Consider the following 26,317-nt stretch of genomic DNA (forward strand, 5'->3'; position numbering starts at 1 on the left):
CAAACCGCATGCTCACCAGAGACGCTCAGAGGGGTCAAACAAACCTTGTGTGCACCAGGACCCAGAGACCCCACAGAGACTGAGACAGAACTGGGTTTGAGTGTCTCCTGTGGAAGTACAGGTCAGCAGTGGACTGCCGCAGGGGCAGGGGCTTTGGGTGCAGCAGACCTGGGTATGGCATAAGCCCTCTTGGAGAAGGTCATCATTAACCCTACCATAGAGCCACCGGACTTACACAGGACTGGGGAAACAGACTCTTAGAGGGCACAAACAGAACCTTGTGCACACCAGGACTCAGGAGAAAGGAGCAGTGACCCCACAGACCTACCCAGAGTTGCCTGTGAGTGTCCAGAAGTCTCCAACAGAGGCCTGGGTCAGTGGTGGCCTGTGCCAGGGTTGGGGGCACTGAAGGTAGCAGTGTGTGCATGGGACCTTTTGAAGGAGGTTGCCATTATCTTCATTACCTCCACCATAGTTTGGCCCCAGGTAAATAACAGGGAGGGAACACAGCCCCACATATCAACAGAAAATTGGGTTAAAGATTTACTGAGCATGGCCATAGCACTGGTCATAGCAACACAAGAGAAGACTCTACACATGGACATTACCAGATGGTCAATATGAAAATCAAATTGATTATATACTTTGTGGCCAAAGATGGAGAAGCTCTATACAGTCAGCAAAAACAAAACTGGGAGCTGACTGTGGCTGATCATGAACTCCTTATTGCCAAATTCAAACTTAAATTGAAAAAAGTAGGGAAAGCTACTAGACCATTCAGGTATGACCTAAATCAAATCCCTTACGATTATAGTGGAAGTGAGAAATAGATTCAGGGGATTAGATCTGATAGACAGAGTGCCTGAAGAACTATGGACAGAGGTTCGTGACACTGTATAGGAGGAAGGGATCAAGATAACCCCCAAGAAAGAGAAATGCAAAAAGGCAAAATGATGGTCTGAGAAGGCCTTACAAATAGCTGAGAAAAGAAGAGAAGCTAAAGGCAAAGGAGAAAAGGAAGACACCCATTTGAATGTAGAGTTCCAAAGAATAGCAAGGAGAGATTAAAAAAAAAAAAAAAAGCCTTCCTCAGTGATCAATGCAAAGAAATAGAGGAAGACAATAGAATGGGAAAGACTAGAGATCTCTTCAAGAAAATTACAGATACCAAGGGAACATTTCATGCAAAGATGGACACAATAAAGAACAGACATGGTATGGACCTAACAGAAGCAGAAGATATTAAGAAGTGGCAAGAAAACACAGAAGAACTATACAAAAAAGATCTTCATGACCCAGATAATCACAATGGTGTGATCACTCACCTAGAGCCAGACACCCTGGAATGCAAAGTCAAGTGGTCCTTAGGAAGCATCACTACGAACAAAGCTAGTGGAAGTGATGGAATTCCAGTTGAGCTATTTCAAATCCTAAAAGATGATGCTGTGAAAGTGCTGCACTCAATATACCAGCAAATTTGGAAAACTCAGCAGCGGCCCCAGGACTGGAAAAGATCAGTTTTCATTCCAGTCCCAAAGAAAGGCAATGCCAAAGAATGTTCAAACTACCTCACAATTGCACTCATCTCACATGCTAGCAAAGTACTGCTCAAAATTCTCCAAGTGAGGCTTCAACAATATGTGAACCAAGAACTTCCAGATGTTCAAGCTGGATTTAGAAAAGGCAGAGGAACCAGAGATCAAATTGCTAACATTTCTTGGATCATTGAAAAAGCAAGAGTTCCAGAAAAATATCAACTTCTGCTTTATTGATTCCGCCAAAGCCTTTGACTGTGTGAATCACAACAAACTGGAAAATTCCTCAAGAGCTGGGAATATGAGACCACCTTACCTGCCTCCTGAGAAATCTGTATGCAGGTCAGGAAGCAACAGTTAGAACTGGACATGGAACAACAGACTGGTTCCAAATTGGGAAAAGGAGTACATCAAGGCTGTATATTGTCACCCTGCTTATTTAACTTATATGCAGAGTACATCATGAGAAACACTGGGCTGGATGAAGCACAAGCTGGAATCAAGATTGCCGGGAGAAATATCAATAACCTCAGATATGCAGATGGCAGAAGAGAAGAACTAAAGAGCCTCTTGATGAAAGTAAAAGAGGAGAGTGAAAAATTTGGCTTAAAACTCAACATTCAGAAAACTAAGGTCACAGCATCCGGTCTCATCACTTCCTGGCAAATAGATGGGAAAACTGGAAACAGTGACAGACTTTATTTTGGGGGGCTCCAAAATCACTGCAGATGGTGACTGCAGCCATGAAATTAAAAGATGCTTGCTCCTTGGAAGATAAAGCTATGACCAACCTAGACAGCATATTAAAAAGCAGAGACATTACTTTGCTGACAAAGGTCTGTCTAGTCAAAGCTGTGATTTTTCCAGTAGTCATGTATGGATGTGAGAGTTGGACTATAAAGAAAGCTGAGCACCGAAGAATTGATGCTTTTGAACTGTGATGTTGGAGAAGACTCTTGAGAGTCCCTTGGACTGCAAGGCAATCAAACCAGTCAATCCTAAAGGAAGTCAGTCCTGAATATTCACTGTAAGTACTGATGCTGAAGCTGAAACTCCCAATAGTTTGGCCACCGGATGTGAAGAACTGATTGATTGGAAAAGACCCTGATGCTGGGAAAGATTGAAGTCGGGAGGAGAAGGGGATGACATAGGATGAGATGGTTGGATGGCATCACTGTTGTGATGGACATGAGTTTGAGTATACTCCAGGAGTTGGTGATGGACAGGGAGGTCTGGTGTGTTGCAGCCTGTGGGGTCGCAAAGAGTCAGACACGACTGAGCAACTGAACTGAACTGAAACTTTGATACAAGTAATTATAAAGATGTAAAGAGAAGTCTAAAAGGTACCTAAGGCTGGGGAAGTGGACACTAGGAAGAACAAACTCAGAAGGGGTCCACCTCCATGGCTGGAGCATGACCTCCTTGCAGAGACTGTGATCATAGCCCTGGATGGCAGAGAAGTTTGCTGGGTTTCCTGGACCAGAGGTGGTCCACAGTTGCTGGATGGCAGAGAAGTTCCCCCTGGGTACAAGTGAAATGAGACTGATGGGCAAGAATATAGAGTCTGGGCACCATTGGCGATGTGCGGCTGGAGCAGAGGGGTGCCTACATCAGAAGGGCCACAGTGAAGGCACGGACTCCAAAGTCACCAAGCAGCTGGGCATGCAGTCTGGTCATGCAGCTGGGACGGAGCAGCACTTCATTCCCCTCTCCCCTCAACAGATTGTGCAGCAGGAATAAGATTCACACCAGGAAGAGAAGCCCCCTTCTTCCTGCAGGGTTCCTCTAATACATGGCTTAGTGTCATACTCACTGTCAAGAGGTGCCTACAGGGTCTGGTCTGTTAGAGCAGAGACTAAAGGGTGAATTTGGAGCAGAAAGGCAATAATGTAATAATGGGTGATCCAAAACTATGTGAATTAAATTAGGAAAAGCCACCTAATCTGTCAATAACTCCCTTAACCCCTGTTCATTTCCCTTTCTTTCAGTCCCATAAATTTTACCACCAATAAATGTCAAAGCTCTCTAACTTCTCTTGTAATTTACTCTCTAGCAGCTCATTTGCCCCTGGGGTGTTGCGTCTGTTTTGTTTTCTTAATGAGGCACATGTCTTCTCTGGCACACACTTAAAAGAGACTCAAGTGAAAAGAGAGAGAGTGAAACACACAAACACCCTGAGACCCAGTGTTTCATTTTGTGTTTCATGTCTCCACTCGAACTTATTTTCCCACCATTTCTCCATTTCATTTCAAAGCAATCTACCTCTCCGTCCCAAACACTTTGGGAGTGTCTCCAAGCACTTGAATTCACCTGGCCATGGTCGGAATCAGAGCTGATCCAGGAACCAGTCTTCCTCTGCCTTTAAGGAAAATACAGTGGCCTCCTCAGTTCACTTGATTGGGGAGTCAATCTCTTTGAACAGATCTGAAGAGTCCAATATCTAACCATTATAGAAGAAAATTGGTGACAGAGCAAACAGCAGCCTGGCCAGATAATTACCAGCACAAATATTATTCAGAAAGCATTTGGAAAGGACTAGCAGTTTCAACTTTAAAGAGCCCTCCAGATGCTATCCTGGGGGAGAACATGTTATTAATAGGCTCCAAATTTATGTCAAGACAATGTTCTTAGGCATCAACCACCCTCTTCTTCCAAAATATTTCGTTCTCTTCTGGCGAGTCAGATTTAATTAGTGTTAGCAGATGATTCCCTTGTAGGAATTAGCTGAACAGTGAGATAGGGATACAATTAAGACTTTCTCCAAGGATGAAGTGATTTGCGAACTTAATCTTTTTACTATCCTTCAGAAGTGATGAGAAGATATCCCTGTAAGGTCAGAAAAAAATGGCAGTGGGGAAAAGTAGACGAACTTAGTCTTCCCACCAGAGTGTATATCTATATACGTGGTTCTCTTACATATTTCTTTGCAAGTGTTGGGCATTCTGGGCCTGTAGAACCAAGCCTAGATTGACAAGAAGCCATCTCAGTACTTTTTTAAGCTCCACCTTCATACCCCTATGTGTACCAAAGAAATCGTGCTTTTAAATGATCAAGAATAATACACTGGGTAATGGGATTGTGGACAGTCTATATTTTCTTCTTTCTGTTTATCTGTATTTTCTGCAATGAGTGTGTGTTATTTCCAAAATTAAATATATGTAAACACTTTAATGAAAAAAAAAAAAAAACACCTTATTTTTCTTCTCTAAATCTCAGGCTGTATTACTGCTTTTTGTCTCCTATCTACCCAGAACCTTTTTAGCCTCTTCCCTCTCCCTGTTTAGATTAACTGCCAAAAATCAGCAGACTTCCTTTTTGGAAGAGATTTATTTCTTCACTCTTGAACTTCTAAAAACAGCTTGTTTTATCTTCTTCCCCTCACCAAGCGGTGATTGATGCTACACCTGCCTCTGATGTGACAAAATGTAAGCGATGAATAAAAGCTTCTCATGATTCTTGCACATTCTGAGGCAGCGGAAAGCTCTCACCAGGGGCCCTGAGCCATGTGAAGATGCTCTGTGGGGAGTCATTCTGCCTCACGCACCGGGCCAACTTGTGGGCACCTTGAGGATCTCACCTACCGTCACTAACCTTTGATTTGTTGCTCTGCTCTTTCAGATTTTTGACAATGAAGCCAAAGACCTGGAGAGAGAAGTTTGCTTTATCGATATTGCCTGTGATGAAATTCCAGAACGTTACTACAAAGAATCTGAGGTGAGCAATAGACGGGTTGTCATGGGGAAGAGAGTTATTCTTTCAGCAAACTTGTGTTAAGTCCACCCTGACCCAGGACACATCCATCTGTCTTTGTGTTGATTCAATTTACTGTTACATCTTACTGAATTCTTTACTTTGAGACTCAGAGTGGAGTTCCTACTTCTTGGGGCCCATCATTAACCCCAGCTGCCACTCAGTGTCAATGTAGTCTTCTGTCTCCCCAGCTCTGCCATCATTCTGGACAGCAAAATAACTCGCAAGGCTGAACCACACAACTGAAAACTGGCCTATAAAACACAGTGGCCACCTCTGGCTTCCTGTTTGGCCAGGCCTGGGCCAGCCTGTCTCCTCCTCTGCAGGGGCTGTGTTTTATTTATGTCTTCGGGGTCTAACACAAAGAAAAGGCTCAGTGAGTCCTCCCTGGGTGAATATTGAAACTTGGGCAGCTTGTCTCTGCACAGAAACTTCGTCTCAAAACTGAAAGGACCTTCATAAAGCTCTCTCCTTTTTTTTATCTTGACTGAGAATAAATTTAAGAAAATATCTTTCCGTATGATTTCCACCTGCCAGAATCCACTGTTTGCCTCAGTGCAAACTTTTATCCTGTTAGTATAAGTCACCACTTAGGGCCTGTTAGTATTTTATTAATGGCTGCTGATGGAACTTGGGTGACCCCCTTGTAAATAACGTCCCAGCCCTGCAACAACAGATGCTGGGCTATTTTTGTTGTTTAGCAACATGCAGCCAATCACAGTATGTTTGGACTCGTGGCCCTCTTCTCGTCCTTGAGCGGTAACACATGGACCTTGAAACTCTTTCCTCGGCTTCATTAAGGCTGATTTAAGATGTAATAAATAAACCCGGTAAGAATGAATCCCACCGTGACGCACGCTGGGCTCTAAGTGTGGTTCAGATGTTTTTTGCCTCCACCTTTTGGGATCCATTTGGATGTCAGAGTCTAACCCAGTCTTAGCGAATGCTTAGCTGCCTAATTGCAGGCATGTGCTCTGCAGCTGCTGTCCCTTCAAATCTTGGGAGAGGCTGATGGGAATGCCTCTTGGTGGGACTCAAAGGCTGAGCCCTTGAATGTTATCCATTTACATTATACTCTGCAGCCAGCCACACTCATGAATTTTCAGAAAAACAAAGCAAAATGCCCTCTGCATAACTGTGGACCTGCTCAAGAAGAGAAATCTGGCCTCCCCTTGTCTTACTTTTCTGTGGTTTCATCTCAAGGCCACCAATACTTACAGGGCGTCAGTGATGGGGAAAGCATCATGCAGCGCACTGGGTGAAGCTGTTGCCTTGCCACCTCTGTGGCTTCTTGAGCCTGGGGGACTGTTGTCTTACCTGAACATCCTGGTCCCTTTGGTAGCTCAAACCTTCTAGAAAGGCAGAGTTGCCAGAACACTCTGAACTGATTTCAGCTCTTCCTCTTAGATGGCTTCAGTGTGGTCCTGCCTGGCATCGGGAATCCCCTGATTCAGTGGAAAGTCTTAGCACAGATACAGAATACTAATGACAAAATCAACAAGACTCATTTCTGTCAGCCAGTGCCTGACTCATCTCCCTGAGCTTTGTGCTCCCAAGAACCAGCACCGGCAAGCTTTTCCTCATTGACACAGATACTCGAGGAACACTTTTTTCATGCTTCACTGTCATTCATTTTCCTGGGCCATAAAGTATTCTTTTCAAGATACAGTTTGACCAAGGAAATGAGAGGGGAGTAGTCACTCATCCAGTAAATATGTACTGAGTACTCACTGCGTGTCACAGACAATATTTAGATGGGGACATGGCAATGAACAGAAGAGACACAGAGGGTCTCTTCCCTTACAACACTTCCAGTCTAGCACGGGAGCCAGGCAATAAAGAACTAATCCCATAATAAACATGTGGAGTTAAGGAAGTTTGCAGGGAGAGACCATGATAAGGAAACTGAACATAAGAGGATGGGATCAGGAAAGATGCTCGGGAAGACATGACCCACAGGAGGAAAAGAGCTGGGGTCAGTGCTCCAGGTGGAGGTGACAGCATGCATGGGAGTCCCACGGTGACACCTGGGAGGAAGCAAAAGAGACCAGTGTGGCGGCAGCAACAGAAGGAAGAACGGCAGGCGGGGAGGTTGGGAAAGATGATGAGGCCACGTTAAGATGCTTAGATTTTATTCACCTGCAGTGGAATCCTCTGAAGGAATTAAAGCTGGGGCATCATGTGCTCTGATTTATGCTTTTAAAAGTTTGCTCTGGGTGGAGAATGGACTGTCCAGGAGCAGAGTGGAAGTCAGGAAACCACTGAGGTCATCGGAATTATCTACTGTGTTAGTTATTTAGGTTATATGTAACTTGAGCTGGAGGGCTGGGAGCAGAAGGTTCTGAGGTATCTACTGAAGATAGAATTGATAGCGATTGGTCATAAACTGGGTGTGAAGATAAGAGAAAAGGAAGAGTCAGGATGACCCTAAGGTTTACTGCGTGGACAACAGATAGATGGGGATGAGAGAAGAAAAGGAATGGATTTTGGAGAAAGACAGATAGATTTTGTGATGCCAGTGAGACATCTAGAACAAACAGAAATGAGTCTGGAGCTTAGATAAGAGATCTGGGATAGAGACAAATTGGGGAGTATTTTGGAAATAGAAGAATTTAAAGTCCTGAGGATGAATGAGAGTGAACAAGCATAAAGTATAAGTTCAGGTCCTAGTATCACATTTAGGACAGTAGTTGGAGATCAGAGAGAGGATGGTGAGGCCCCAGGAATCTGCAAAGAACTGAACAGAGAATTAGAAGGAAAACAAGAAGAAAGCACCAAGGGATGCAAGTTTCGAGAGAAGAGAGCGAATGGTTATGCTTAGTGCTACTGAGAAATCAGATAAGATAATGGAAAACTGTCTCCAAGAGCAGTGGCTCTCAACTGAGAGCATCCTTACCCCACAAGGATGCTTACAATGTCTGGAGACATTTTTGGTTGTCACAACTTGGGAGTGCTACCAACCGTAACCACATTCTAGAATAAACAGGACAGCCCCCACAACAAGAGTTGTTGTTTAGTCGCTAAGTTGTGTCTGACTCTTTTCTGACCCCATGGTCTGTAGCCCACCAGGCTCCTCTGTCCATGGAATTTTCCAGGCAAGAATACTGGTTGCCATTTCCTTCTCCAGAGGATCCTCCCAACCCAAGGATTGAAGCCAAGTCTCCTGCACTGCAGGCAATCGGATTCTTTACCTCTGAGCCACCAGAGAATCCCAACCCTCACATGTCAGTATGCCAAGGCTGGAAAATCCTGCCCTGAAAGTAAAGGTCATTGGAGATGAATTGGATTTCATTCATTGGCAGTCTGGATTTTGCTCTCATACCCAGGGTTACTTAATGGATGTGGGAGAAAGGGGCCCCAGAAGGCTCGGCCCTACACATTCTGTCAAGCACTGCTTCCCAGACGATCACCAGCCTACATTACATGTAGAATTTTTTCTCACTGTCTCTGGCAGTTAGACCACAAAGGAAAGAGCATAATTGGGAATTGCAGTAAAACCATAGGAAAAGTGTGTTCCATGGGATTCCCTTGTGACCCAAACCCACCATCAGTCAACTTTCAGAATCCAGATTGTAGTATGAACCCACCAGAAGGGAGAGAGTGAGTTTCCAAGGCTGTTTGGGTCGTGTGTCATTAGCTAGGGACTGAGAATAAGGGCTGGAGATACCAAGGGAACATTTCATGCAAAGATGGACACAATAAAAGGCAGAAACGGCATGGACCTAACAGAAGCAGAAGATATTAAGAAGTGGCAAGAAAACACAGAAGAACTATACAAAAAAGATCTTCATGACCCAGATAACCACAGTGGTGTGATCAATCACTTAGAGCCAGACATCCTGGAATGCGAAGTTAAGTTGGCCTTAGGAAGCATCATGACGAACAAAGCTAGTGGAATTCCAGTTGAGCTGTTTCAAATCCTAAAAGATGATGCTGTGAAAGTGCTGCACTCAATACACCAGCAAATTTGGAAAACTCAGCAGTGGCCCCAGGACTGGAAAAGGTCAGTTTTCATTCCAATCCCAATAAAAGGCAATGCCAAAGAATGCTCAAACTACCGCACAATATCACTCATCTCACATGCTAGCAAAGTAATACTCAAAATTCTCCAAGCGAGGCTTTAACAGTACATGAACCAAGAACTTCCAGATGTTCAAGCTGGATTTATAAAAGGCAGAGGAACCAGAGATCAAATTGTCAACATCCATTGGATCACCAAAAAAGCAAGAGAGTTCCAGAAAAACATCTATTTCTTCTTTATTGACTGTGCCAAGCCTTTGACTGTGTGGATCACAACAAACTGTGGAAAATTCTTCAAGAGATGGGAATACCAGACCACCTTACCTGCCTCCTGAGAAATCTGTATGCAGGTCAGGAAGCAACAGTTAGAAATGGACATGGAACAACAGACTGGTTCCAGATTGGGAAAGGAGTACGTCAAGGCTGTATATTGTCACCATACTTACTTAACTTCTGTGCAGAATGCATCATGTGAAATGCCAGGCTGGATGAAGCACAAGCTGGAATCTAGACTGCCAGGAGAAATATCAATAACCTCAGATATACAGATGACACCACCCTTATGGCAGAAAACAAAGAAGAACTAAAGAGCTTCTTGGTGAAAGTTGGCTTAAAACTCAACTTTCAGAAAACTAAGATCATGGCATCTGGTCCCATCACTTCTGGCAAATAGATGGGGAAACACGGGAAACAGTGACAGACTTTATTTTCTTGGGCTCCAAAATCACTGCAGATGGTGACCGCAGCCATGAAATTAAAAGACGCTTTCTCCTTGGACGAAAAGCTGTGACCAACCTAGACAGCATACTAAAAAGCAGAGACATTACTTTGCTGACAAAGGTCCGTCTAGTCAAAGCTATGGTTTTTTCAGTAGTCATGTATGGATGTGAGAGTGGGACTATAAGGAAAGCTGAGCACTGAAGAATTGACGCTTTTGAACTGTGATGTTGGAGAAGACTCTTGAAAGTCCCTTGGACTGCAAGGAGATCATACCAGTCAATCCTAAAGGAAATCAGTGCTGAATATTCATTGGAAGTACTGATGCTAAAGCTGAAAGTCCAATACTTTGGCCACCTGATGCGAAGAACTGACTGACTGGAAATAGACCCTGATGCTGGGAAAGATTGAAGGCAGGAGGAGAAGGGGACGACAGGGATGAGGTGGTTGGATGGCATCACCGACTCAATAGACATGAGTTTGAGCAAGTTCGGGGAGTTGGTGATGGACAGGGAAGCTTGACGTGCTGCAGTCCATGGAGTCGCAAAGAATCAGACACGACTGAGCAACTGAACTGAGAATGAGGGAAACAACCAGTTTAGAAGTCATTTCCAAACAAATTTCTCCTCTATACACTGTAAATAATTAAGATCCTTCTCCCTGCCACAAGAGTTTCTTTCTAAAATGAAATCAGACCTTGTCATTTTCTGCTTAAAAGCTCAATCCTTTAGTATGGTCCTCTGCCTTCTCCCCTTTCTGACCCTCACCACCTCTGTGCCTCTCAATTGGAAAGCTTCTAGTCATTAGTGTTTAGAGTTCTGTCAAACGCAACTTCTACTCTGTGGGCTTCCTGGGCACTTCACTCCCTCCCCGCTGGAGCAAGAGTTTTGGTCTGTGGTTTCTAGATGATGCTAGCTCCACAAAAAAAAAGGTCTGTCTTCTTTATCTCCGTACCCCAGCAGATAGTATAGCACCAGCACATAGCAGCTGCTCACAGAACAGTTGTTGAATGAATGAGTGAAAGCTATGGGCTTTATTTTTTTCCTTCTAGCAGTGACAATCTCAGAACGAGTGCTATCAAAGCAAATGCATTTGTAGCCGTTAAGCTAACAGTTGTGCATCAGTTCCATATATATTAATCTGCGGTCTACAGCTTTATGCGCTTTTTCTTCCAATCCATCTTTATAAGTTGACTGTGTCAGCATCATAAATAGGAAACACAGTTTCTGCAGAGAAGGCTGAAGTGCTGGTGGACTCAATCTGTTTTGAGATTTTTGAGGTTTATCCATTCAGACCAGGGTTATCTGGGTCACCACTCAGCTCTTGTGTGTCTCTGTCTCTCTCTCACACACACACACACACACACACACACTGCCACCCAGGACTAAGCAGAGGGTTGAAGTATTTTCTTTTCTTTTTCCATTTGTCCCTGGAAACCTCCAAACCACATGAGAGGCAAGGATGCCTCTCTCATTAAGGTGACAGGAGCTAGAAATTTTCTGCGGGGTGCCCTCTGTCTGGTGGCATAAGAGCCCCCACTAACCAGAGTTTTAGCAGAACTCGAGGCTCAGAATCTGCTGAGAGCCCAGCCCAGCACCATCTTTGTTATCATTTTGCCACTGTTTCCAGCCACAGCAGGGGCCTGAGCTGCAGCTCCCAAGAGCCTCTCAATCTCAAGTTTTTTACTCTCCTACATGTAGCAGGACTTTGCAGGGCAGCACTGCATTGTTAAAAAATCAGTGTGACTTCTCAGGCGCAGAGGGCACCTCCATGAGTCTCCACGCAGCCCCGCCAAGGCCCTGAGCCCATCAGAATCATAACTCTTTGGATCAAGTCACTTACGCACCACCCAAGCAGCAAAGATGAAGTGAAGCCAACATCTGAGCAGGTTGTACTTGTTATGTGGTTGACACGTGGGTTCTTTCCTCTGCCAAGATGTCCATCCCTTTGATGCTCTGCCAAGATTTCAAGGTGAAGATCCCAGCCCAGGAAGGAGGAACTGGAGATGATAAGTCATAACACGCGCTCAGAGGACATGGGCAGTGAGCCCACACCTGCCAAGCTGAGCTGGCCGTTTGGGATGAGGAAGCAAATCTCGACACCCAGCCTCCAGCATTGGTCAAGCCTAGACAATCTCCAAAAGTCAGACTTAGGGAGCTCTGACTCAGAGGCTTCTGTGTTGGCTCAAGTCCAGCCCTCTTTCTCCTCGATTCACTGCAGTCATTTTTATTTTGATTTGATTTGATTTTTTATTTTTTTGGCCTTGTCCCATGGCATGCAGGAATCTTAGTTTTCCCCAACCAGAGGTCAAATCCAAGCCCCTGCACTGGGAACACAGAGTCCTAACCACTGGACCATCAGGGAAGTCCCTCGTTTGCATTTATTAAGTGCTTACTGGGTGCCAGGCTCTGTGCTAGGCTCTGGGGCTGCAAAGGCCGTAATCTCACCAGTCTCCACCACCATTTGAACTTGATCTTCTTTTTTTTAAATAGAAAAAGGAAAAAGGAAATTTCTCCTTCCTTTTGGAAGATGTAAAAGAAGTCTCCATTTTACCAGTTATAAAGAGCACAATAATTCTAATGGAGAAATTAAAGGAACTCACAGTGTCTTAAACTTGGGCATCAGTGAAGGAGAATGTAAGACTGTCTGAGAAGCAAGTAGCCCTGATATAATTGGAGGTAGGAGGGTACAGGAGGTCTTAGGCAGGATTTGATTTAGAGCTTTCCCTTTGAGTTGGTTAACTGGGGGACTCTTTAGAACTCAGCCTCCAGGCCCCTGGGTTAGAGTTTTTCTGAACTAAGAAATCCTTGGCAGCCAGTTCATTGGTCTCACCGATGTAAATATCTGCTGGATTGTCTCTTAAGGGAGAGAGAAGGGAACAGAGATGTGTCTAACTTCCAATAACTGTCAAGGGTGAGAGATTAAATGCCTTTTGCTGAGTACAACGGGCCCCCAGAAAGGGAACGAAGAGATGAAATGAGCAAATATTGTCATACATAGCTGTACCCTTCAGTACAAAGTGCTTCTTTCGAATAACTCTGCTCCCTCAAATTAAAAATACTTTCATGTCAGTCTATATCTTGGCGGGTGAGGGTGGTCAGAATTTTCAATTATCTCCAAATGGCCAGATTTAACACAGCTGCCTCCCACTGGGCTGCATGGTGCAGTTCATGTTGTTGGGTTGTTACTGTCATTTTTTTCCCTTTTCCCTCCATCCATCTGTTTCTTTCTGAGAATATAATGCAGCTGTTTGGTGATGGGCTCCAATTTAGCAGTGCTGGGTGCCTCTGGGAGAATAAGAACTGGTTTGCTGGTGTGGGGCGAAGTGCTCCCTGGTGACAGCCACCAAAGCTGAGGCAGGAAGTCTGCAAGGCGACGGTCAGGGTAAGGGTCCCCCAGAGCTGCTGCGTCACAGGGTCTCCATGAGGCCAGTTCCATTAGAGATGGAAGCTTGTGGAGGCCTCTGAAAGTGGCCAGAGCAGTAGATGAGAAGGAAAGCCCTGGGAAGAAGAACATTCTTCAGTGGAGCTTCTTTTAACCTGCTTCCTCCAAAGCCTGGGTGACAACACAAGTGCCTCCAGGGGTCCCAGGAGAACAATATGGTGACCATACTGTCTTTACAAAGGCCCTCCTGATCGTGCAGGACAGCGTGAGTCATCTCCTAGGCATCTGCCTTTCCTTCTCCCTGCCCGCCAGTCCCCTTTGCAAGTTGGATGACGTCCTGTTCACTGATCCAGGTGGATGGCCCTGGAAAAGCAAGGGTACCCCACCCAACGGGAGGCCTCGATGATATTTGAGTGACTCGCTTTGTGTATGGGATTGGCGATCCCATCACCTTAGCCAGGAAGACTTGGTCCCAGCAAGGCTGCAGAGAAGTCTACCATTCCCATGATCTTCGAGAACATATCCTCTGTGAAGATGCAGTGTGAGACCTTGGGTGTTGACAACAATCAATGAAAAGTAGGACACCCTCACCTTTAAGAGGCCCGTGATCTGGTTGGGAAGATAAAGGCTGACAGCATAGGCTAAATGATAGCCTAGCCTGAGGCAGCAGGAGAAAGGCCTTCTCACCATGTGGGATTCACTCCCCAAAAATTCCTCTGCTCTACCATCACCACGTAAGTCAAGAAGGGGGCAGCCCCATAAACAGAAGTGGTCAGGGGGAACTTTGTAGGAGTAGTGAAATCTGAACTGGGCCTTTAAACAGTGTCTACTTTTATTGTTTATCTGTTCACAAAATAATGCGTGATCCTTGTTTAAAAAAAAAAAATCCAGGATTTCCTTGACAGTCCAGTTAAGACTCCATGCTTCCAGTGCAGGGGGCATAGATTTGATCCCTAGTCAGGGAACTAAAATCCCACAAGTTGCAGCATGCAGCCAAAAAAAAAGCCCAACATGACATAAATGTGTAACATCAAAGAAACAAATGTTCTGTGATACCTAATCACAGAGTTAAATGTTGTTGAAGTTGGTATTTGTGGTGTTCATACTTAAACATAACACATACATAACACTATTTTATAAAATTGAGCTCATAGGATGCAACTTTGCAACATTCATTTTCTCAGTGATATAAGCTTACTGTCTTTCTGGGGCAGCACACATCTCTCTGGCAGGCTTTGTAACAACTGTATAATGTGCCAGTGTACAATTATGCCATACTCTGATGGACATTTAGAGTGTTTCCATTCTTTCACTGTTACAGTACTGCAGCAACATGCTCATGCTATATTTTTTTTGGTATAGTTTTAGTATTTCTTTCTAAAAGTGAAATTGTTGTATCAGTGGGTATGCACTTAGGGAGGCCTCCCAGGTGATCACAGCCATCACAGTGGTGCTGGCTTCATCAGCACCACTGACTGACCATTTTGAATCTCTTCTTCCATTCAAATGAGTGGATGAATGGAGACATAAGATGAGATGCAGTGAGATGATGTGAAAGCCCAGTCCTGGCACATAGTTAGCATTTAATAAATGTTCCCTTCTCCCTGCTTTGACGCTGGCACTGAGATCTGCAGATGTGTTGCTGGTGTGGTTGCTCAGCAGAAACCAAGTGTCTTTGGAAAGTGGCTGCCGTGAGTTGGGCTGTGGACATCAGTTTGCATGTTGCTTTTTACCTGTTGGCATGAATGGAGAAAAGAAGCAGAGTGTTGATGTCAGTCACTCCAGTTCACAAGATGACAGAGTTTGCTGCAGGTACAGCAAAATCCTTCAGAAAGTAGAGCCATTTGTACAGCTGAGACTTTTTAATTAATTAATTATGGCTGCACTGGGTCTTTGTTGCTGCACATGAGCTTTCTCTAGTTGCAGCGAGCAGGGGCTACTCTCTCTAGTTGCAGTGCATGGGCTTCTCATTGTGGTGGCTTCGCTTGTTGCAGAGCATGGACTCTAGGGTGTGAAGCCTTCAGTAGTTGCAGCATGTGGAATCTTCTTGGACCAGAGATCAAACGCATGCCCCCTGCATTGGCACGTGGATTCTTAACCACTGAACCACCAGGGAAGTCCCCAAGTGTATTTTAGAAGAATAAGAGTTAAGACTTTATTTATTTTTTTTTTTTTAAGAGTTAAGACTTTAAAAGAAGGAAGCAGGGTCCAAAGGGCCCAAGGCTTTCAACCAAAAGTGAACAGATGCAAGCAAGTTCTTCTTCAGTCCCATCTCATGGAGAACCTCCCTGTGTACTTTCAAGAAAGCAGACATTAAGTCCACACCTTGCTCAGAACTTGGGTCACCTACATCAGCCCCTGCTATTTTTTGGTCTTATTAAAACACCAGAACTTCTTGACCCTTAAAGCAGAGTTCCCAAATCAGATTAGAATCCCCTTAGAAGCTTCCAAAAAATGTAGATACCTGGAACTGTCTCTGGACCTGTCTAACCAGATGCAGTAAGATGGGAAACAAGGATAAATGCACCATGTTTAGGGGGGAAGAAACCCTTTGAGCAGAGCATCCCAACCTTTTTCATGGCATGATGCACATAGGAAATGATCAGTTTTGACTGGCATGTCGGGGAGCTCCTCATCACAGAGGACCACCCAAAGGGTCAGGAAGCCCAGTCTTCTCACCCAGGGACCGAGGGAACCAGTACGTTGTCACATCTATTATCCATTCAAGGTAAGGAATTTCTGCCTAGAAGAGATGCATTTACCATGTTCACATTTTAAAAGCATTTTATTGTTACTTAATTTTGTAGAGACAAAAGGAAACAGCAACGTAAGCCTGGAAGACTGCCCATTCCCCTACCGAGGGAGGGGTCAGTACCTTTGAATTTCATTCCATCTGTTGAGAATCTGATCCCATCTGTCATCTGTAGAGTCTTACTCAATGCCTTCCTTGCCAGCCAATAGTGTTTTTATAATATACATTTGTGAAGTTTTCTCCTCTAAGTTGCTTCTGAGTTGGGGGCCGTCTTCGGATCATCCAAATTTATTTTCTTTCATTAAAAACCATGGTCAGTGTCTATCAGATCCTCTGGCTAGGTCTTGCCCAAGCCATTTCCCAACTATCTGTAAGAATCTGGAGCTATGACTGGGAAGATGGAAGTGGTATTTTTTTCCCTTGAGAAATAAGACCTGACCCAGTGATTGCCTCCTCCACTTCTTCTAATTTTTTTGCAGACTCCAAGTACAACTGTTCAGCTTCTGCTCCAAAAATATCCAGGAAAGAATAGGTGCTATTAAGTTGCTTGTCTTCATCTTTTATTGTTAAGGGACCCAAAGAAAGACATACAATTACCAGCTCATTAACTTGGGCCTTAGAAGTTTTAACAGATTTGTCACCAAATTGCTAAACCCGACTTCAGAGGGACAGGAACTAACTTTCGAGAAAAAGAAAAGTCCTTGCTAAGTTGTTTTATTCAACTATATCTTTTAATGATAACTACAAAATAGAATAGATATTGTTTCCATTTTACAGATAGGGAAACTGAGGCTCAGAAAGTCTCAGTAGCTTGCTAGTGTTTCAGGAAGCCTTGATTCAAATTCCAAAGATTGTGCTTCTCCTGCCCCACCAAGCTGGCTCCTTCAGGCAAAGCTGAAAGTACAGACACTATTGTCTGTCTTTAAAAAACACTCTATAGATATTTGTTTCCTTCTGAAATGTAATTCGCTAACCCCGAATCTCAATGACCGAGTGAGTGGGGAATTGCTGGGAAAGACAGAGTAAGAGGAAGGGGCTTTCCAGTCCCTTAGTTACCCTCTTTAACTTTTCTTTTTTAATATTTATTTATCTATTTTGTCTATGCTGGGTCTTGGTTGCGTCACTCGGGATCTTTAGTTGTGGCATGTGGGATCAGTGTCCCTGACGAGGGGTCAAACCTGGGCCCCCTGCATGGGGAGCACGGAGTCGTAGCCACTGGACCACCAGAGAAGTCCCCCTCCTTAGCTTTAATGATCTCATGAAAGCCGACTCCCTGTCTTATAGGTGAATAATAGTGATGGAAGCAAACCTGGTCTGGGAAAAAAGAAAACCTGGCCATCCCACAACTGCGTAGTACAGGAACCAGTTAAAGACAAAGGAAAAGTCATAACCCCTAAAGAAAACACCCACCAACTTCCAGTTTGGGAAGCATTCCTCTTCCTATTTTTATCATCCCCAGAGCAGTCCTGTAGTTAAATAATTTGCCCAGGTTCACACAGGTAGTAGTTGCTGAATCAGCAATTCAAACCCATGGGTGTCTCATTCCAAAGCTCTTCTGGTCTCCCATTCAGTTCTGCTCCACAGAACCTAGGGCCCCACTGAGGTGCTTCTTGAGCCCAGTAGACTATGACGTGGAAGTGAAAGTGGTAGGCAGTCAGTCATGTCCGACTCTGCGACCTCCTAGACTGCAGCCCACCAGGCTCCTCTGTCCATGGGATTCTCCAGGCAAGAATACTGGAGTGAGTTGCCATTCCCTTCTCCTGGGGATCTTTCCGACCCAGGGATTGAATCTGGGTCTCCTGCATACCAGGCAGATTCTTTACCATCTGAGCCACCAGGGAATTCAAATAATGAAGGTTGAAATAGTACAAGGAATCCACTCTTCATTTTTACCTGCTTTATATGTTGGGATTCCAAATAGTGTTTTTTACAAGCAGGTTGCTGTTTTTTATTTAGTAAATTTAGCTTTGGTTGCCTCAGGTCCTAGTTACAGCATGTGGGCGTCTCACTAGTTGTGTGTGGGCTCTGGAGCCCATGGGCTCTGTAGGTGCGGTGTACGAGCTTAGTTGCCCCACAACATGTGGGATATTAGTTCCCCAACCAGGGATCTAACCCACATCCCCTGCATTGGAAGGCATATACTTAACCCCTGGACCACTGGGGCAGTCCCCTAAATAATAATATATTTTGAAAAACAAAATGAGTTCCAAAGCTAAAATAAGTTTGAAATCCACTCCAGCTTTAAAAATGGGAATCTTTTATTGCCTCCAAATGCAGAGTTTATTGATTATCTCTACCCCAGTTTCTGTTCAACAAGTTGGAGGTCCAGGTTTCCCCAAATAATACCGTATATGAGGAGCAAGCTTAGATTCAGGGACAGTTAATCCAGTGCTGATCACTGTTGCCATGTTGCAACTCATCAAGAATATTTGTTAGTCTATTATCAGGTTTTGATTTCAGGAACTTATGCTATCTATGGGCCAAATTGTGTATCCTCAGTATGAATAGGTGATACAGTTAGGTGTTTCATACCGTGTGTCCAAAGAGCACAGCTAAGATCAGAGTGAGCGTGAACAGTCCACAACATACAGTCCCAGCTCAAAGTCTGCAAACAGAGCCAGATCCTAATGGCACTCTTTTCTGGGAAGAGCGTGGCTCCCAGGCTTTTAGGAGAGCTGGTGCCTGGCCTCTCACTGTCACATGTAGTAAGGCAGGGGATCCTCTCCCGGTGGGCCCTTGCATAACTTTACTGGTTTTGATTAGAGGTGATCTTATACATAAAAAGTCGTCTCTGCCTGAAGGAGCAGATTAGCTTTGTGTAACAGGTTATTAGGGAGCCATCTCTTGTTGCTCTGGAATTGGGGACCAGGCCCAAAGCTGGGGACAAGGAGAAGTTGTAATTCCACATTCCCCAGCAGCTGCTCGTCACTGAGGTCAGGTACCCCAGGACTGGCCCAGGTGGCTCAGCTGGCCCTCTTGCCATGGCGCCTGTCTTCCATCTCTCCCCCATTCCCAGTCCATATTTGGAGATGGGGGAGGGGAGTTCTCAGAGTCGTTTGGGGTATCCTTGCCTAACCCCAAAGCCATGTGAAGGGAGTATTCCAAGAGAACTAATTACAGAAACTGGAGTGAAAGTGAAAGTCACTCAGTCATGTTCTATTCTTTGCGACCCCATGGAGTATCTGGTGGGAAAAAAAAAAGGCTATTTGCCAAGCTGGGGACCTGCACATCCACACGCAACTCTGCCATCTCTTGAGTCTGGGGCAAGGCTGCAAAGTGGCCCTAGATGTTCGTAGGGGAACGTAGAGACTGATAGATGCCTGCTTCGCATCTGAAGATTTCTGAAGGAGGAGGCTTGTGGAAGGAGCCTGTGGCAAGGATGCTGAGATAGAGCTGTGAAGAGTGAGTCTGGAAACAGGAAGGGGGCATTCTTTTGGACATTATACAAAATGAAGATAACAGCATACTACTTTAGAGGTTTTGTAGTGAGGGAATTTCTGTTTGCTCTGAGAACAATAAATTCTCCAACTCTCTGATACCAATCAGGTGTCAGTAATTCAATTCAGTTCTGACACTTCCTGGCTTTAGCATCACATAGCACAAGTTCAAGGACTCAGTCCTACAAGACCACTTGCACTTCAGATGCCAGTTACAAGCTCAAGGCCACCACATTATGGTTATTTTTCCCTTCCTCCCACAGCATCATCGTCACATTCGAGAATTTGCTGGGAAGGCTCACAGAACTCAGGAAAACAGTTGATTTACATGTACTCATTTTTCAGAAAGAGTACAGTTCAGGAACAGCCACATGGATAAAATGCATAGGGCAAGTATGAGGGAGGGAGGTACAAGCTTGCATGCCCTTCTCCAGGCATGCCACCCGCAGCCCCGGCACAGAGATGTGTTCACCAGCCCGGAAGCTTTCCAGATCTCATTGTCAAGCGTTTGTATATTTCAGTTGCCAGCCTCTCTCTTCTCCCCACCCTAGAGGACAGCAGACTAAACACTGAATCTTTCTGAGACCCAGCCCTATCCTGAGGCCACCCTGAGTCACCTCACATATATTTCTTCTATCACAAAGATTAAATAAGAGAGTGTACCCAAAGTGCTGGATCCAGACTCTGGTTTCCAGCAAGTATTTGATGAGCATTAACTAGTTTCGTGACTTTTCCCTCCTTCCATCCTCCACTTTCTCCTGACCACCTCTCTCAGGGTTCTCTTTTGCCTTCATCTTTTCTTTTCTTTTTTTTTCTTTTTTTTTGGTTTCTTTTTTTTTTTTTTTAATTTTTTTAAATTTTTATTAGTTGGAGGCTAATTACTTTACATCATTACAGTAGTTTTTGTTATACATTGAAATGAATTAGCCGTGGATTTACATGTATTCCCCATCCCAATCCCCCCTCCCACCTCCCTCTCCACCCGATGCCTTCATCTTTTCTATAGCCCCTAAAAGGCATCACCCTCAAGGCTAGAGGCCTTTGACTACTCAATGGTTTTGTGGTTTGCTCAAATTTTCCATTCTCATACTTCCTCTTCTTCAAGTAGAGAGTCTTGAGTTTTTCTGGCCCTGAATTAGAACCGAGAAGGGCTCAGAACACCCACCAAAACACTCCCCCCACCACCACAACCACCTTTTTCTCTGCCTTTCTGCATGTCAGACACACCTTCTGAGTCAAGTTCCTTTAAGAGAGTCGCTCTGCAGAGGACTAGCACAGATCACTCTGTTTGCGGTGCGCACTAGTGCCAGGAGCAAGTGCTTTAAAAATAGCACTTTAGGTATTAACTGCTCACAAAGCAAGAATTGGCTGCTTCTGGCCACAATTTGCATTTAGGGTTGTATTTTTTTAAACTGATGCATAGCAGGTGACCTTTTAGTAAAGTTTTCGGTCAATTCTCAAGTGCACTGAAAGCTCCATAGTTCTGTTGGGTTTTGTTGTTGTTTTTTTTTTAATACCTTTATGAGATCCAGCTCATGCACCATATAATTCACACATTTAAAGTATAGAATTCAGTGGATTTTAGTATATTCACAGATGTGGGTAACCATCATCACAATCAAATTGTAAACATGTTCACCAGCCCAATAAAGAAACCCTGTATGCTTTAGCTATCACACCCCCTACTCTTTTACCCTCAATCCCAACCCAGCCCTGGGCAGTCATTACTTTTCCTGTCTCTAGATTTCCCTATTCTGGACACTTCATATGAATAGAATCCTTTAACATGTGATCTTTGGAGACTAGCTTCTTTGAAAGCTCTTTAATTTTTCTGTGCATCCCTTTTAGGATTCAAGTTCAAGAAATGTTGGTGCAGGGAACCCCCTGACAATCCAGTGGTTAGAACTCCATGCTTTCACTACCAAGAGCCCGGGGTTCAATCCCTGCTGGGGGAGCTAAGATCCTGCAAGCTATGCAAAAGGAATGTTGGTCCAAATTAGGGGCTAAATCTTAACCTGATCGAAAAGGCCATTCATTAAAGGGGAGTGAAAATAATACCACCTTGGAATCTTCAAGAAAAGTTCCCAAATGCAGAAAAAAAATCTGATGTCTTTCAGATGGGTTAGTTCATTCTTACTTGAAGGCTGATCATTATAGTTACATAATGCAGCATTTCCTAGCCAGTGACTGCTTAGCCCTTTTTCATTTAACATTTATCAAAGACTTCTAATTTCAATTAACAGGGCAAGCCCCTGTTGGCTATAGTCCTTTGTGGTTCAGATTGAAAGAGTAATTAATCACAAAGACTTTATATCTCAGTGAATGTCGGCCAATAATGTTGCCTCGGAGATGCAGGCTGTGCTCCAGGCAGGCTGAGATCTCCCGCGGGTTTCTCCTTGCACCTCCCAGGTATGGACAGATCCTGACAAACGCAGGGACACAGTTTCACGTCGGCTGCACTAATCAAAGCCCTGAGCGTCATCTTTGTTCTGCTTTGTCCAAGTGCGAGATAGATGAAACCTGAAGGTGTGACTGACCTCCGGGGTGAGGAAGGAGGAAGCCTTCTAAAGAAGATGCATCCGCGCCAAAGGAAGGGTGGCCAGTATGGTCCATCTGGCCCCGGGGAGAAGCCCTGGCATCAGCTCAGCTCCCTTCCATACAGATGGGCTTTAACGACAAGCGTCCAGTTTGCCATCTGCCAGGCCTAGGGAGCACCAATGGGATTCAGAGCCAGGGCTCTTGCTGTGGGTGAATTTAGAAGCCCCCGGCCAGGGGAACTTGAAGACTGGCACATTCCCAGCTAGCCAGCTGCGGGGCGGCGCCCTCAAAGCAAGAGCATTGGCCAAGTGGGTGAACATGCTACGGAGGAGTCAGGGGAACCTATATTTCTTTTGTGAAAACCTCTCTGACTTGGTGTTAGATGTTGACCTGGGTGCCCCCCAAAAAAGATATGTTGAAGTCCTGACCCTCAATAACTGAGAGTGTGACCTTATGTGGAAATAGGGTCTTTACAGAGGTAATCAAGTGAAAGTGAGGTTCGGTGTGCCTAATCCATTATGACTGTGTCCTTGGGAAAGGGGGGCAGTTTAGATGCAGAGACAGACGTGCACAGAAGGAAGATGATGTGAAGACGCACGGGGTGAACACCATGTGACCAGAGTATACATCTGCAAGTCAAGAAACACCAAAATTCTCAGCAAACCAAACCACTAGAGCTAGCACAGAGGGGCAGGACAGATTCCTCCTCACAGCCCCCAGTGGGAACCAACCTCACCAACACCTTGATTTCAGACCTCTGGCCTCCAGAGTCCTTGAGAGAGTACATTTCTGCTGTTCAAGTCAGCCCGTCTGTGGTACTTTGAACAGCCACCTTAGCAAACTTACATACAGCTGGGTTCCGTTAGGGAAACAAGCTCCACCCTAGTTGGGAAGATTACTGAAAGGAAAGGATTGCATTTATCTCTGTTTAGCTCTCAGCTCTTCAGGAGGAAAGCTATTAATAACCCCTGGGATGCTCAGATTGTCTGATTCAAGGCTGGTCCATCCCGACATGGGAAGATAGCCGCCGAGGGTGTCCACCTGCCAGGGAAGCTCCCAGCTTGGATAGACCATCTCCTGTGTGTGCCCTCATGTAGTTTCAGAACCTGGTGTCATCAGTAAAATCCCTTCCTCTAAGGGAGCAGCCTACAGTGGGGCAGTCTGCCTTGCTCTCTGCTTCGTCAACTTTGTTCCTGAAACATAAGAGAAAGAGGGAAAGGAGTTGATTCTAATATTGAAGACTGTCATTTGTCCTTGGCCCAGAACCTAGTCAGAAGCATTCAATAAGCAAAAACCCTTTTCTTGGGATTTCTTCCACCACCATTGTTACGGACACTGATGGGCAACAGCTTCCAGAAAATGGAAATGCCCAGCTGCCTCTCACTGGCACAAAGACACGAGCATGATGGTGGGCAGCCATATTTTTTGGCAATCATTTTTCTATACACTCAACCACAGGATAACAATGAAGTGATCATACAGTGCTTAAGATATTGCTGCTTCCTTTCTCCTGAGGATCTTAATGAGATTTGAGGAAATTGAATTGTGGTATCTCTCAAGGATGTTTCCGAATCATATGCCTCTTATCACTCTGGGACATCTGTGTCTCATGCATCACCTGTTGGGCACTGGGCTGTGGACTTCCCGACATTATCCAGCTTAAGCCCTGCAGCAGTCCCACAGCGGAGTTAGTACTAACACCTTCATGCGAATGAGGAGACTGAAGCTCCCCTCTGACAGATTGCGCCAGAATTTCAGATGGGAATCTTCATAGTCTAGGTGCAGGGAGCCCAGGTCTGGGAGTCGGTTTGACCTGAGCTTGAGTCCTAGAATGTGGATACGTCAGCTGTTGTCTCTAAACTTCAGGCTCCTCGTCTGGAGCACAGAGATGACATTTGTACCTTGGAATAGTGGTTAAATTTGGCACCCGGGAAGCTTCTGAAATGCTGGATGCAGAGACCCCACCCAAGACGAATTTGATCAGAGGCAATGGGGATTTAACCATACTCCTCATCCTCTGAGGTTTCTCTCACAGTTCTGGACAACGGAAGTTCTTAGTGACAGTGGGGATCTAGGGGAAAATCCTTTCTTGCTTCTTCTAGCTTCTCTTGGCTCCAGGAGTTCCGTGGTTTGGGGGGCCTTTATCTGTCCCTTTTCTTGTGTGTAAGGAATAGACTCCAACCTCCATGACCTTCCCTGAGTCCCAAAGGGCATATTCTAACCATTGCAAATCATTCCAAAAAAATAAGATGATAACATCTAGTCCTATCACTTCATGGCCAATAGATGGGGAAGCAATGGAAACCGTGACAAACTTTATTTTCTTGGGCTCCAAAATCACTGTGGATGGTGACTGCCGCCATGAAATTGGAAGATACTTGCTCCTTGAAAGAAAAGCTATCACAAACCTAGGTAGCGTATTAAAAAGCAGAGACATTACTTTGCTGACAAAGGTCCATATAGTCAAAGCTATAGTTTTTCCAGTAGTCATGTATGGATGTGTAAAGAAGGCTGAGCGCCCAAGAATTGATGCTTTTGAACTGTGGTGTTGAAGAAGACTCTTGAGAGTCCCTTGTACTGCAAGGAGATCAGACTAGTCAGTCAATCCTAAAGGAAATCAATCCTGAATATTCATTGGAAGGACTGATGCTGAAGCTGAAGCTCAATACATTTTTGGCCACCTGATGTAGAGAGCCTACACACTGGATAAGACCCTGATCCTGGGCAAGATTGAAGGCAGGAGGAGAAAGAGACGACAGTGGACAAGATGGTTGGGTCACATCACCAACTCAATGGACATGAATTTGGGCAAGCTCCAGGAGGTGGTGACGGACAAGGAAGCCTGGTGTGCTGCAGACCATGGGGTTGCAAAGAGTCAGACATGATGGAGCAATTGAACAACTGTCAGGGAAGGGAGGGGATGCAGAAACAAGGGAGGAGACCCTCTGAGCCCAGATTAAAGGAACCAAAGAAACTCATCAGGAGACCATCTAAAGTCAGATTAAAGGATTACGGGCTCTGCATATACCCCATCCTTATTAGCAACTCCACCCTTAAAGCATTGCTATAAAACTCACCAAATCCTCCCAGGTTGGAAACACAATTTTTGAGGCACAAGCCCACTTTTCTCCCCTCTGCCTGGCAAAGCAATAAAGTTGTTCTTTTCTACTTCACCCAAAACTATCTGCAAGATTTGATTCAGCACCGTTGCACAGAGGCCAACTTTTTAGCATCAAGATGAAGTTGGAAGTTTATAAATTTTATTTTAAAATAAGAAAACCTGGAAATGAAAGTTTAAAACATAAAACAATCCAGTTGTTTTATTAAAAATAAATAATATAACTGAGCTTGAATCAGAACCAAAATACGAAATACTATACGATACGATACGAAATACAATCAGAATACAAAATACTATAGCCATAGAAAGAAACAAACTAGAAATTTTAAAAATAAAAAAATTTTTAAAGTCGTAAGAAAGGTCAACTGCTGTGTGAATGGGAAGTTTAGATATTTATATTCACAAACCCAAGTGAGAGAATGAGATTTGAAGAGAGATTTCTCTTGAGATTTCAAGAGAAATGAGTACTTGGGGAAAAGGTAGGGAAAATGAATAGAGAGGGAGGGGTAGACTGTGCAAAGGGGGACATCTGCAGTGACCAGAATACTTCAAAATAAGACCTAGTGGGGAAAAAAAAAGACCTAGTGGTTGGGTTGGATTTTAAAATTTTTTATTTGTATATTTTTTTTATTTTGCTTATTGTCATCCAGAGGATTTCAGCTGGATGTTCATTTCTGATCTTGAGCTTTGAATTAATGGAGTCCTCTGGTAAATCCTTCTCCCTTACTCCCCTCCAGCTCTTTGAAAGTGAATCCCTAATTATAGGCCATGTATGGATTTACTAGATGAAATCAGCAGCTATGGATATGACACCAGACTCTCAAAAAATCAACACATTGTTGCCATAAAAAGCCCAATTGTTAATTGCTTCTTTGGCATCTGGCTATAACAAAAACACCCTTTTTCTGTTTAATATTAAAACTAAATGTAGTGGAAAGAACATTGAACTAGAACTAGGGGAGGTTAGTATTCTTGTCCCAAACCTGTTACCAAGCGCCTATGGTTTGAGGACAAAAAAACATTTCATTCTTTGAGGCCTCAGTATCCTTATCCATAAAATCAA

At 44.4% G+C, this 26,317-nt stretch overlaps 1 protein-coding gene across 1 annotated transcript in view; it reads left to right on the forward strand.

Annotated features, from left to right (window-relative positions):
• The window catches only part of PITPNC1 (phosphatidylinositol transfer protein cytoplasmic 1), a 231,980-nt gene that overhangs the window by 182,036 nt on the left and 23,627 nt on the right, over window positions 1-26,317 (forward strand). The window contains exon 6 of the mRNA XM_070479761.1: window positions 5,154-5,249. Coding sequence (XP_070335862.1) covers window positions 5,154-5,249 — 96 coding nt within the window. The remainder of the gene's footprint in view (window positions 1-5,153; window positions 5,250-26,317) is intronic.

The sequence above is a fragment of the Odocoileus virginianus genome, chromosome 17, assembly GCF_023699985.2.
Source record: "Odocoileus virginianus isolate 20LAN1187 ecotype Illinois chromosome 17, Ovbor_1.2, whole genome shotgun sequence".
NCBI classification, from domain to species: Eukaryota; Metazoa; Chordata; class Mammalia; order Artiodactyla; family Cervidae; genus Odocoileus; species Odocoileus virginianus.